This window comes from Corylus avellana, chromosome ca4 (genome assembly GCF_901000735.1).
Source record: "Corylus avellana chromosome ca4, CavTom2PMs-1.0".
In the NCBI taxonomy this organism is placed as follows: Eukaryota; Viridiplantae; Streptophyta; class Magnoliopsida; order Fagales; family Betulaceae; genus Corylus; species Corylus avellana.
In genome coordinates, this window is record NC_081544.1 from 28923970 (window position 1) to 28937406 (window position 13437).

The following is a 13437-nucleotide window of genomic DNA, read 5'->3' on the forward strand; positions in this document are numbered from 1 at the left end:
CCATTTTTAAATGCCAAAAAAACCGCTCAATTATTTCATCACCGGACAGTTGTTGATGTAACCTAACAATCTCACGTGTCATTTGCTTTTATGGTATTTTCCTTTATGGTTAAATATATTAACATTGTCTTACAATATATATATATATATATATATATATATATGCACATTAACATTGAATATTTGTTTATATACTAGGGTTGGAGATGCTCAATCCATGAAATTGAGAAGATTTTTTTTTTTTTTTTTTAATGGGTGAGAGTACGATATTTTATCATGTGTTTACAGAATGGTCCAGCCCATTATATACTTACATAAATATAAAATAATTATGACAATCTACAAAAAAGAAAATAAATATAACAATCTCCCACTTGAAAAATAGAAGTCATTTTACGACAAAATAAATGCAAATACGCATTTCAAAATACAACAACTTGATCCAAATATGTTTGCAAGTAACAGGTAAGAATGCACTGAAAAAATGCATGCCATATATCAAGTACTTACAATAATGTTGTTGATGACAGTTTTCCAAGAAGTTATATGGCACGATGTTCGAGGAGTGATACAATGTCCGAGGAGTTGTTGGGCTGTAAAACAACAAAAAATGGGATAAGTGCTGTCGTGAGTATGCCGATGAGAAATAGCTCTGATGCCTAAGTCAGTAATTGATCTAAGAGAGAGAGAGAGAGAGTAATTAAGCAATGAGAGATTGAGAGAACTGTGATTACCAAAATAATGAATTTGAACTTTCCTTTTATAGGCATTAGGTAGCAGTTAGTCTCCATGAAATACTCAGCCCCGCGTTCTCGAAGGTCCACGTGTGCCATGTTGGCGAAGTGGATCATGGGTTGTGGGTTATTCATCGATCATGAGACCGTTGAATATGTTTGTGGGTGGCTTGGTCATGCTTGTGTCAAACGTGGGATCTCGAGTAATCCTTGAGTGCACGTGTCTTGGTTTGGTGTTGACAGCTAGGCGGGGGCCACATTCTGGCGAACGTGGGAGCTTTGCTTGGGCGCTGAGTGAATCCCACGTTCATTGGTGAACTTGGGTTTTCTTTACTAGCTGAATGATCATTGTACTCTCGATTAAAAGATCATTGTACTATCAGTTAAATGACCATCATGCCCTCAGTGGGCTGATCATGCATCGGGCTAGGCTGATTATGTCTCGGCCTAACCTTAGTGGGCTAGAGGCGTTGGGCTTTATAGTCGCAGATCCATGACCCAACAAAACAAATGTGATCCAAGCAAATAGAGTGCAAGGGTAATGCACGAATAACACAAATAATGGGTACTTCATAAATGTCCTTTGCTATGATAAAGCGCAAGAAAATTTATTTTCTCTCATTAGCCCCAAATATTTGCATATATTTATAACATTTTCCTTAAAATCACAAGTGGTGTCAATCTCATCCAATTTTAAGTACTGATGTCTTGAAGTTTGCTTCCCATAAATGGACTTCTTAAGTTTTCATATTATATATTCTTTTACATTTTATAAATCAAACTAGTTTGTAGAAGGTACTAGTGTGTTAAGCTTTGTGTTTATCTCTTTTTTTTTTTTGCTTCCCCTACATAGCATAATAACTTAATCGAAAATCTTCCTTATTGTAGGATATTCAATAGTACTAAAAAATATATTATAAATAGCAATAGCTCCAATAGATGTGTTGGGTTAGCCTTAATTAAGTAAAAGCGAAACGACCCCAAGTTTAAACAGAATAGGAACCCAGTGCGAGAAAGCACACAAAAACCCTAAAACATCTTAGGGATCCAACCAATCCAAGCATGACGCGTGTCGAACATTGCAGCCTACGTCCCGTATCGTCGTCCATCATTTACAGCCACACGGGTCCCCGCATCATCTTCCGTGTCCAGCGCTGAAACGTTTCGCTTTCATTTACCAAATCCACCAACTCATCACAGCAATCCCCACCGTCCATCTACGCCTTGAACCTATTTATACGACCTCTTACTCTCACACTCATCTCGCTCACACCACCCCCTTCAACCCAATCACCCTTATTTTTCTTTTCTCTCAATTCGTCGAAAATGGCTTTGGCAGTAGAGAAAACCACCGGTGGCCGCGAGTACAAGGTCAAGGACATGTCCCAGGCCGACTTTGGCCGACTGGAGCTCGAGCTGGCCGAGGTTGAGATGCCCGGTCTCATGGCCTGCCGCACTGAGTTCGGCCCATCCCAGCCCTTCAAGGGCGCCAGGATCACCGGCTCGCTCCACATGACCATCCAGACCGGGGTCCTCATTGAGACCCTGACCGCGCTCGGCGCAGAGGTGCGCTGGTGCTCCTGCAACATTTTCTCCACCCAGGACCACGCCGCCGCCGCCATCGCGCGCGACTCGGCTGCGGTTTTCGCCTGGAAGGGAGAGACCCTGCAGGAGTACTGGTGGTGCACCGAGCGGGCCCTTGACTGGGGTCCCGGCGGTGGGCCGGACCTGATTGTGGACGACGGTGGGGACGCCACGCTGCTGATCCACGAGGGCGTGAAGGCCGAGGAGATCTTCGAGAAGACCGGGAAGGTCCCCGACCCCGCCTCCACCGACAATGCGGAGTTCCAGATCGTGCTGACCATTATCAGAGATGGGTTGAAGACCGACCCCAAGAGGTACCACAAGATGAAGCAAAGGTTGGTGGGAGTCTCGGAGGAGACCACCACTGGGGTTAAGAGGCTATACCAGATGGAGGCCAATGGTTCCCTCTTGTTCCCTGCTATTAACGTGAACGACTCCGTCACCAAGAGCAAGGTATGTAAATGATTTAGATCTGTTTGATTTTGGTTCAGATCTGGTTGATTTTCGTTTTTGTTTTTTCTATTGGCAATTAGGATTTCGTTTGAGCTGATTTTAGTTCCTAGATCTAATTGGTCTTTTCAGATCTATGCATAACAGCTGGAAAGTTGTTCTATTTTAGATTAGTTGACTACACGGGAAACAGAGTAAGAAAAATGATCGTGAATTTTCGGATCTTTGCTATAATTAACTTGGGTCTCCGGGAATAAAAAAGTACAAAAACGATCATACTTATTATAGTAGAGTGTTTTGAATATTGTTTAGTACGATTTCGAATCTCAGATTCAATCTTTGCTTTGCTTTATGTTTTCTCGGAATTGAACCAAGCGTGCGTTAGTCTTGGAAAGTGGGAATACTTGTTGGATTCATGTTCTTTAAGAGAAATTTGTTAACAAGTAATAACAACTAACATGCATATCTTTATACTTCAACAATTTCCGAATGAATTTTTGAAAAAGTGAACTCTTTTACTGCCCGATTTCTTTGTCATGTTTCATCTAATAATGGCCGTGAACTTTGGTGGACACAGTTTGATAACTTGTATGGATGCCGCCACTCTCTCCCTGATGGCTTGATGAGAGCTACTGATATCATGATTGCCGGGAAGGTTGGTGTTGTCTGTGGATATGGTGATGTTGGAAAGGGCTGTGCTGCTGCCTTGAAACAAGCTGGTGCCCGTGTGATCGTGACAGAGATCGATCCAATTTGTGCTCTTCAGGCCCTTATGGAAGGTTACCAGGTCCTGACCCTTGAGGACGTCGTCTCTGAGGCCGACATCTTTGTCACCACCACTGGTAACAAGGACATCATCACGGTCCACCACATGAGGAAGATGAAGAACAATGCCATTGTTAGCAACATTGGTCACTTTGACAACGAGATTGACATGCTCGGGCTCGAGACCTACCCTGGCGTGAAGCGCATCACCATCAAGCCTCAAACAGACAGGTGGGTGTTTCCCGAGACCAAAACCGGCATCATTGTGTTGGCCGAGGGTCGGCTCATGAACTTGGGTTGTGCCACAGGGCACCCCAGTTTTGTGATGTCCTGTTCGTTCACAAACCAAGTGATTGCACAGCTTGAGCTGTGGAAGGAGAAGGCAAGTGGGAAGTATGAGAAGAAGGTGTATGTTTTGCCCAAGCACCTTGATGAGAAGGTTGCTGCACTTCACCTTGGCAAGCTTGGGGCTAAGCTCACCAAGCTCACCAAGGACCAGGCTGACTACATTAGCGTGCCTGTTGAGGGTCCTTACAAGCCTATTCACTACAGGTACTGAGAGAGAGTCCAGAACAATGACGGATGGCGAGAAGAAAAACAAATATGTTTGATATTTGGCTTGATTGTTTTTTTTTTAACAAAATTGAGGATTTATAGTAGGACGGTAGGTTTTGTTTCTTGTAGGTTTTTATTATTTTTTTGTGTGTTTTGGCGGTGGAATGTATGGGAGGAAAGAAATCCATTGGTCTCTGTTGAAAGAAGACCTGGTTTGGGTTTGAATAATGTTGGATGGGGCTGTGTGGCATATATTTGTAGCAGCTGAACTTTTGGGTTTCGCTGCATTTGTTTTCATTAAAATGAGAAAAAAAAAAAAAAGAACTACTATTTTCCTCATGTTATTGATTTTTTTGGTTAACTTTATAGTTTCTTGATTTTTTTTTTGTTTCAAACGTGAGTATGACAGAAAAACGCATAGAACGTGGAAATCATGAAACTGCATCTGGGCATAGAGTAACCTAGAAAAACAGCTGGTAATCAATCCATGGCACGGTGTAGAATGTGGATGGTAGTAGGTTAACGTCAAATCTTGTGGAATTATGTTTCATGGTTATCTTTAACAGCTGGTAATCAATCCATGGCACGGTGTAGAATGTGGATGGTAGTAGGGTAGTGTAACGTCAAATCTTGTGGAATTATGTTTCATGGTTATCTTTTTAACTGTTGATAAATGATAATCTAACAATTTGTTTCTAAAGAAAGACAAGATTTATTTGTCTCATTCCCTTACCCACTACTCCCCAGTCCCCACCTACCTTAATTTTTCTTTTTTGTTAAAAAAATAGTGACGAGTAAGATAGAAAAAACCTGACTTTAAAGTGAATCAATCAAGACTCTCGAAATCGAATGTTATATTTTTTTCCAGGCAAAAAAAAGAAAGAAGGAATTCAGAGGTTAAAAATCAAGTTTGGTTTTAGAAAACTCCCAAAATCAGGAGCTGGTGCCTCTTAACCTTGAATCCAAGCACACCATTAAGAGAAATTATGTTAAAGTTGGACTTGATCTAATAAGATGATAGGGATGGTAGCCGCAGGAGTAGGAGACGTAATCTCAAATACGCCTTATCTTATCATGGGAGTCTTATTTATCATTATAATCATCAGCTTTGAGTAGGTTTCTTTGTAGTTATCATGAGTAGTAGAAGTTATCGATATAATCTGGTAGGAAGGATGAGAGAGTATTCATTGACGGTGACTCCTACATTAAAATTTAAGTATAGTATTATCAATAATATGCCCTTTCCATTTCTACATTCAACCACAAAACACCCTCTATCTCAGTAGATTAGATTTTATCTTTTAGAATGAGGATAATAAAGGCATCCATTTTATCCTGTTATGATTTGATGGGTGTTTTCTCAAAAGTCGAATCCAAAGGAATCAAAAACGGAGACGACGACAACGAAGACCAAGAGAGCTCTAATGGGCTTTCGTCGGTGTACAATAAGAGAGGGTCTAATCTGATGCCTGTTGGATATTTTTCCTGGGCCAAGTATGATATCATGGCATCAATGCACCCAAAAACAGAGAATGCCCTTGCTGCTGCTTTCATTTCCAACTTTGGTGCTCATAATTTGCGCTTGCAAGCTCTTGAATTTTGGTGAGACAGGCTTTTTATGGGACAGAATATATTAAGAGAAATTACGTTGAAGTAGGACTTGATGATCTAATAAGGTTTAGTGGTTGTTTTATGATTAGTTTTTATCATTTTAGAATTAACATCAGTTTTATCATTATTATTTCAAGATTTTAGGCGTTTGATTGTTATTTTATCTTGTAGTAAGATTGCCAGAATAATAACAAAGGCATCCAAAGAATTTATCATCCAAACTTATTTTTAAAAGAAGCCTAGATCCTCTCTAAAAAATTGAAGAAAGCAAGTAACCTACACAGTTACACCTACATGGCAACCATTTCACAAATGGATTTCCTGCATAGCAGTATTCTCGCTAGAGATAAGAGGCTCCATTGCTATGACATCTTTTCAATGCAAGACTCAAACCTTTCTACACTCACACTTGTATACTTAACATGATCTTCTAAGTTATCTTACTGAATGAAATTTACATTAGAAAAAGAGAAGTGCAAATAAAAAGAAAGAGAACAATAACTTTCAAAATAGAGGAGGAGAGATTTAAGGGATTTGTAACAAAGAGCGGCTAGAATTTCCCCGAGAGGATTTGCAACTATGCATATCCAGCAATATTTTTGAGGTCAGGTGGGTATTTTATCAAAGGAGCCATAAAATATAAATTTGCCAAATGGCATAGGAAGATATCAAGAAGCAGCCAGCAGATGCAAGGGCAGTAGAGCCAAGTACAAAGGCAGTAGCACTGGATCCATTTGGTAATGCAGACTAAATTATTCATCAACAATGATTAAAAACAAATGAGTACATAAAGCAGGTGTCATGATCACTACGAGCCATGTTATATGTCTAGCTTAAGGCGTTAGCACCATCGATGGAAAAATTATGTTTAACTCACCATCTTATTATTTCCGAACCATACCAAGCTTTGTAAGCCCTTACTAGGAAAAATTCAGAACTTAGACCCAGAATCCACAAATTGCAACGCATTATGCAGAAAAAACGAAATCCCAAAGAGAAAAATAATATCATCTTAAAGAAAAAGATCATCAAGATACATAGCTCATAAGAACCACATGAGGACATCGTTGATTATCTCTACTGAAAAATAGGTGGAAAATTAAAAGAGGCAGAACAATACTGCATAGAATCTCATATCAGTGACCGATTTCTAACACAATGATGAACTCTTTTGAGGCTATTGGTGTTAGTGCCTAGAAATTGTGAGTGAAGTTAGTTTGAGAAGTTCTAGCCTCCAATTCTTGAGTAAGAGTTTGCAATATTTCCTTCTCACAGCAGGAAATTAATTATTTGATTTAGAGGATAGTGGAAAGCAGAGTGAAGCATATAGCACTAAAGCAGTGCAGCCCATGGCTCCACTGTACATGTTAATGAGGCTATCCTCTATTTTATTATTAGGCAAATGGATAGTACCCCTTAAATCAAAACACGTGATATAATGAACAGCTTTACTTTGCATCATGGGTGACTTTACAATGAGATAAGCATTTGATTCCCATAAAGACACCAAGGGCTGGCATCTCATTCGACCTTGGGCATGGCATGGTGAAAAAGGAATGGTGGGATGGCACAGGGTGGCGTGGGGTAAGGTGCTAAAGAAACCTGAAGTTAGATTGAGCTTGAAATAGACAGGCCAGCTAATATTAGTCTAACCTTCCCTCTTAAATGCTGATGCAATCATCCTGTTTTCCACTCTAAACATCCTCCTTTATATATATATATATATATATATATAGAAACAATATCAAATCACAATATAGCTTCTGGCAAATTTAGCTTTTATAAGTTGTGAAGTTCTCAATCCAAGAACCAGCTCAAATTTTATAATCATGCCTTTGACTGAAACTTCTGTAAATTAATTTTTTTAAAAGGAGCAAAATATTATATGGACTGGGTTCTTCCTCTATGAACAAATAATTTACACCTTAAAAAAGGGGGAAGGACTGAAGACTCTAAATCTCCTCCAGAAATGAGTACTAAAAAGTGAAATGTAGATATTGTCATCAATTCCCCTAACAAGCATTACACCTATATTCGTATTTTCTTGAAAGATCACACTAGATCTCCCTAAAATCAAGGTAATCTTACATTTAAATAGCATATGAAAAGAAGGGTCTCAAATATACAATCATAGTTAATACCCCAACAACAAAACACATAAGAAAAAAAAAATAAAAAAGGAAAGTGCTTGGATTTCTCCATGCTAATAATGTATCTAGCATTATCATCAAGTTTTGATGATACCTCTTGCACATCGAGTAATGACTTCACAGCCTCTATTGTAAGGATTTGCCACTCCAGCATTGCAATTGTAGTATGGAGCCCCTGGCTTTGCACAAGGGGTCATGTCCCTCCTCAGTGTCGCATAGCTTATATACTTCCTCTGCATCGCCAGAACCCTCCTATTGCTCTCTGAATCCATTTCTGTCTCTGTTAAGCACTCACCGATCGTTTGGGTGCAAGCCCTTTTCACCATTCCGTCGATTTCACTGTTTTTCAGTGAATCCAGGCCCAGAACCGAAACCCCATTGCAGATTGAGAGCTGGGTATGGAGGAAAAACACTACTAGGTAGAGAAAGGTCACGGGAAGGAGGCTGGGTTTGGACATCTTTTGTTTATCTTGTCTTGGGTGGAGTATTCTTGTTTTCCGTTTGTGTTTGTATTTGTGTTGTCAATTGAAAAAGACAGATTCTTGGTAGTTGGAGGGTCATAAATGGAACATGACTTCGCTTACTGTAGATTCTGAAATCATTAGTACGACTTTAGGCCATGAGCTGTGGAGCATCAAGGGATGAGTGACACTCCCCCATCCCACTTGATCTTTTTAGTCTGAAGAAGAAAATAATTTCTATCTTTATTTCTTTTTTACTTTTCTTTTTTTTAATGAGTAAAAGAACTCAAAGTCCAACAAAATAATATTATTTATGCATCAACCATTTTCCAGTCTCAAGTCTCAAAGAAGATCTTAAGATGGAAGAAGGATGCGGGAATGTTCCAATGGTGCTGATTGTAGCTACCCATAATGAGGACTTCGGTTTTAGTGTTACATTTTAATATTCTTTAGTCAACTTCCATCTATTTTGAGGAGAATTTAAGAATATTTGTATTTCTCTGCTTTGAATTCTTTGTCCATCTCAGAAACTGTTTTCGAAATTAAAAAAAAAAAAAAAAACTGCTTGTTTTTTGCAATTATTCTCTTTAATTTAAACTCATATAAAATACTTAAAAAAATATTAATTGTGTGTGGGAGAGAGTAAATAATATTAATAAAAGAAGACCTCAATGGAATGAGTAAATAATATTAATAATAGAGATACTCCTTCGACGAAATCCCCCTAATGGCACAGATTTCTTCTAATTAGTGTTCTCAAGTTAGGCATATCACATTTTAAGGGCAGGATTTTGCGAGTTTTCAACTATTTTAAGATGAGTATGTAAATTAAAAATGATTAAATTCAATTTTTTTTTAAAAATTTTATTTTTTCGAATGAAAACAGTGTACGTGTGAGAAGTTTGCAGAGTAAAATAAAGAGGGTAGGGGTGGAGTGTAAGACACTCACCTACTGTAGGTGTTGTGTGGGCATATGCTTATGAATGATAGGAATGGGGACCAACCACCATCAATGATTCAATGGATATTTGTTTTACGACCAAAAGCAGAGTCCATGTGCCTTTCCTTTTTACCTGTGGCTACCTGTTTCACGTCAAAATTGGTGCGTTATCCCCACTGCCCACATAAATCAAAAAAAGAAAAAGAAAAGAGAAATGGAGAAAGGAAAAAATAAAAAGAGAAAAACAAGTGTAGAGAGCAAATTGCAATATAGAGAGGAATGGACATTGGTTTCACGTGAAAAATTAAAGGGAAAAGCAGCGAATTACAATGGCCTCTGTCCGAATAGATACTTTGGTTTGTGGCAAATGAAACAAACAAGAATTATTTATTACGATAGCCCCTACTTGGCCCGAACAGAGTCAAAATGTGGTTAAATTTGTTTGTTTGAACATGACCTGTGTCCCCTGCCTTTCGCACGATTGATCACATCACATGGTCGTGTCTTCGAAATGGCACATCCTTGAAAGTTTCACTTGTTGCGTCCTATTTGGATGAGAGATCACTTTCATCTTCTGGCATTTTTATGTTTTTTAAAAAATGATGTAATTTTTAAAATTAACATTTGATTAAAATTTAATAATAATTAATTACAAATTTAATGATAATTTTAAGAGTCACATCATTTTTGGAAGGACACAAAAAGAACTGTAACATTACTGTAAGAATAGTACAATAACAAATGAGGTCATCGGAAACTATAATTGGAAAATGCAAGTAGATTAATTTGATAGCAAAGCATGAAAGTGAGAAGAAAAGCAATATAAAAAATAATAATAATACCAAAAAAAAAAAAAAAAACTGAAGAAAACATATAAAAAGAGGTCATAATCGACTATACTGATAAGAGTAACACAATATAGTAGTATTTAAGGTGGCAGATCTCCCAAACGTACACTCTGATATTGTATTTATGGGCAATGACATATATGTGAATTGGACAAGTGTTGGAAGATTCAATATGTCACTAACCACACACAATATATACATATTTCTTTGGGTAAGTAGCAGGTTCTTTCATTCCATTAAACTTTATGCTAAATCAAAGGCTTTTATGTCTCAGAAAATAAAATCTTAAAGAGGCAAGAAAGGTGTACATCAAGTTGAACACAAAAAGTTTGAAACTTTTTCTACATGGTGGAGCAAAGGGGAATTTATACAATTATGATCTCAGATGAAGAATCAGCTATTGCCTAGCATTTCAAAAAGTAGCAAATCTGTATTATACACCAAATATTATTTCGTTATTACATTTTACGCATCAATGCCACACTGTTAATGTAGACTTTTCAGGGACAATGGCACTACCATGAATAATAATAATAATAATCAGCAGCGACCAAGAACTTGTGGCATTTCCGCATCAACTTATTCAAACCAATAGCAGGGCAAGTTTTGAATCACTTAACTATCAAATGTGATCTTACAAAGCATTGGAAGAACAGAAGTAGACTTCAGCAACATTGATGCTTCAAAGAGTGAGCTGCTCCATGTTCTTGGCATTTCTGGAAATTCCAAGGCCTGACCTTCCATCATCTTGCTCTTCGTATGGGTTGGCCCTATATGTAGAAATGGCCTCTTCATTTTCCGAACAACCTGGTCTTTCAGTTAGGAACTGTTCCCAAAATACATCATTTACTCTAACTGGAGCAGCTGCAGGCTCTTGAATGTTATTTGGAGCCCTTTGAGAGGAAGATAAAGTCGTGTCATCAGCCGGATTTCTACTCATTGGAAAAGCTATCGTTTCAGATTCTTTAACATTGGCACCAGTCCTTGAATCTGGGGATTTGCCAATTTCCTCAGCTACTTGGGGCATCCTAGCCGAATAAGGACTTCTGTTGACTTGCATTGGAGAAGAGGCCAGAGTAAGATTTAAATGGCACGAAATATTACCATCACCTTCCTCATTAGAGGTCAAACTTGGCTGCAAGGGGTGGAACATTGGGCTTTTTTGAGACGCAGTTGAATCTATTTTAAGTGTAAAAGATGCTCCTGTATCTGAAAGCTCTAATGTTTCAAGTGGAAATACAAAACCTTCAGTTCGCATCTGCGCACATTTTGGTTCTCCTTCAGATAGTTTCCTCTTTGGACTTGCTCCATCTTCATTGGAACTCTGTGTGCTGCGTGAAACCATGTTAATGTCTGAAACAGCTGGTGATAATTCCAATCTCAGCTTATTTGAGAAATCTTGGTGAAAAACATTCCCAAACTCAGTTCTAGAACTGCTGTGGTTATCCAGAAAACTATTTTCCGCAACTGGCGGTGAATGATCAACTTGAGGCAGTCGTCTTTTTTTATTATATGCTGAGAAATCCATAGATTCAATTTTCCGAGCAAGAATTTCAGCAAAAGTAGGGTTCTCAAAAGCCTTTTTTAATGTGGTCAGCAAATTATTCTGCCTCTGCTCCATGTTATCCACTCGTTGCTTCAGGTCTTCGAACTGAAACTTTGCTGCTGACCACTGCTGTTTGGACCTTAAAGCATTTGCTTCAAGTGCAGCTTTCTCTTGTGAAAGCTTCTCTATCGCTTCATCAAGAGCTGCTCTGTCTGGATCGACCGCAGAACCTTGAGGGTGACTGTGGCTGTGAATAGGTTTTCTGCGGTGGATATTTTTAAGAAGATGCTTTTGATCTTTCACAAATTCTTCATTAGCAAACTCCCATCTCTCAGGATCAATCTTTCGAAATCCCTGGTCACAAAACATTCTTTGCTAAATTAAATACATCCATAAATTGTATCCATATATGCCTAAAACCTAAAATGATATATTACTCCACCAAAAAATCTGCATAATTGTACAAGGGAGTAAAAAGCCCAAACAAAATTTTGTTCATAAAAGATGATGGAGATTGCAGATGATTACGTTCAACAATCAATATAGAACTACGTGACAAACTTTTCCTCCCCCGCTAAAAAAAGAAAAGAACAAAATCAAAATGTTAAGGGAATTTCAAGGAGATACATGAATGTTAGTTTAATGAAAAAGCACTTGCTTCTTTGAAATAGTAGGAACTCATCCATTAACTAAATACAAAACTCTGTTTTGATTTTTAGGTGATCAAATGCTAATCAATTCCACCTACCAAAAGACCATAATAAATGAATTGCGGAGGTGATAACAAGAAAAATAATAGAATCAGCAACACCAGATGTTTCACTGTGATAGTGGGATGGAAGGAGGAGGATGATAGTAAACTTCTTTAAAGAAAAAATAAAATATTAAAATAAAAAAGCACAGCTTATTTGTTTTAGGACATGCATTTACTACAGTTAGGATAGCTAACACCTTATTTGAGATACGACATTACCTTGATAAATAACTCACAGCCACAGCATGAGGCTAATGAGGGGAAAAAAAAAAACCTCCCCTTAGAATCATAGTAAAGCAAAAAGTTGTTCACCCACATTTGCATAGGGTTGCACGTACACACACACACAAATAAAAAGAAAAAGAAACCCATTTGCCTTCACAGAACACTTCAAACCTCCGCTCCTCTTAGGTCTGACTGCGTGGAATTGGAAATAAAGCTTTGCAATGCCATTCAAAATTCCAATTCTTTTAGATTTGGAATCAAGTTGAATTACTATTCTGATGTTGGACTGTCAAAAAACAACTGAAGACAAAAGTTGCATATAGTACTTATGAGAAAAGGTAACAAAATATTTTCCATAAGATGGAAACTGGAAAAGACTAATTGAAAAATAAAAAATTTGGAAATTTTCAGTCTCAGACAAGGAAAAAGAAAAACTCAAAACAGAAAAATCAAGTAATTGAGAAAAAGCATTTAATGAAGAAGAAAAATCAATTGGTTGAGAGTTACATTCAAGCCTTAAAAAATTAACCTAAATATATGATAGTTTTGTAGAACAGAAAAAAAAAAAGAAAAAAAAAATAATTCTAATCTTGCATTACCACCAAAGGACATAACTAGAATCAGGAGGCCCATTTCCAATACCCAACCTCAATTTTGCCTCCAACTTTGGTCTCCAATTGGACCCTTATAATTTGAATTATGCCAAATTTCATACGAAAGCTCGATTGTTCACTTCAGAGGTCTGACTTGTATGCTACCATCACTGAGAATCCTCCCCACAGATTTTCTAACTTTTGCCTTCCCTAGAAGATCA

General features: G+C 37.9%; 3 protein-coding genes across 3 annotated transcripts in view; 1 reads left to right on the forward strand and 2 right to left on the reverse strand.

The window, feature by feature from the left end:
• Positions 1 to 1987: 1987 nt before the first annotated feature.
• On the forward strand, positions 1988 to 4427 carry LOC132177582 (adenosylhomocysteinase 1). The gene is made up of 2 exons (XM_059589956.1): positions 1988 to 2771; positions 3346 to 4427. Exons 1-2 carry the CDS (start codon positions 2061 to 2063, stop codon positions 4090 to 4092), a joined length of 1458 nt encoding a protein of 485 aa, XP_059445939.1. The 5' UTR covers positions 1988 to 2060; the 3' UTR covers positions 4093 to 4427.
• Positions 4428 to 7926: 3499 nt separating this feature from the next.
• Positions 7927 to 8307, reverse strand: LOC132178372 (protein RALF-like 24). Its single transcript, XM_059590815.1, has one exon. It carries the CDS (start codon positions 8305 to 8307, stop codon positions 7927 to 7929), a length of 381 nt encoding a protein of 126 aa, XP_059446798.1.
• Positions 8308 to 10479: 2172 nt separating this feature from the next.
• Positions 10480 to 13437, reverse strand: part of LOC132177098 (heat stress transcription factor A-5) — a 42255-nt gene continuing 39297 nt past the window's right edge. The window contains 1 exon segment of the mRNA XM_059589316.1: positions 10480 to 11998. Coding sequence (XP_059445299.1) covers positions 10781 to 11998 — 1218 coding nt within the window. The 3' untranslated portion in view covers positions 10480 to 10780.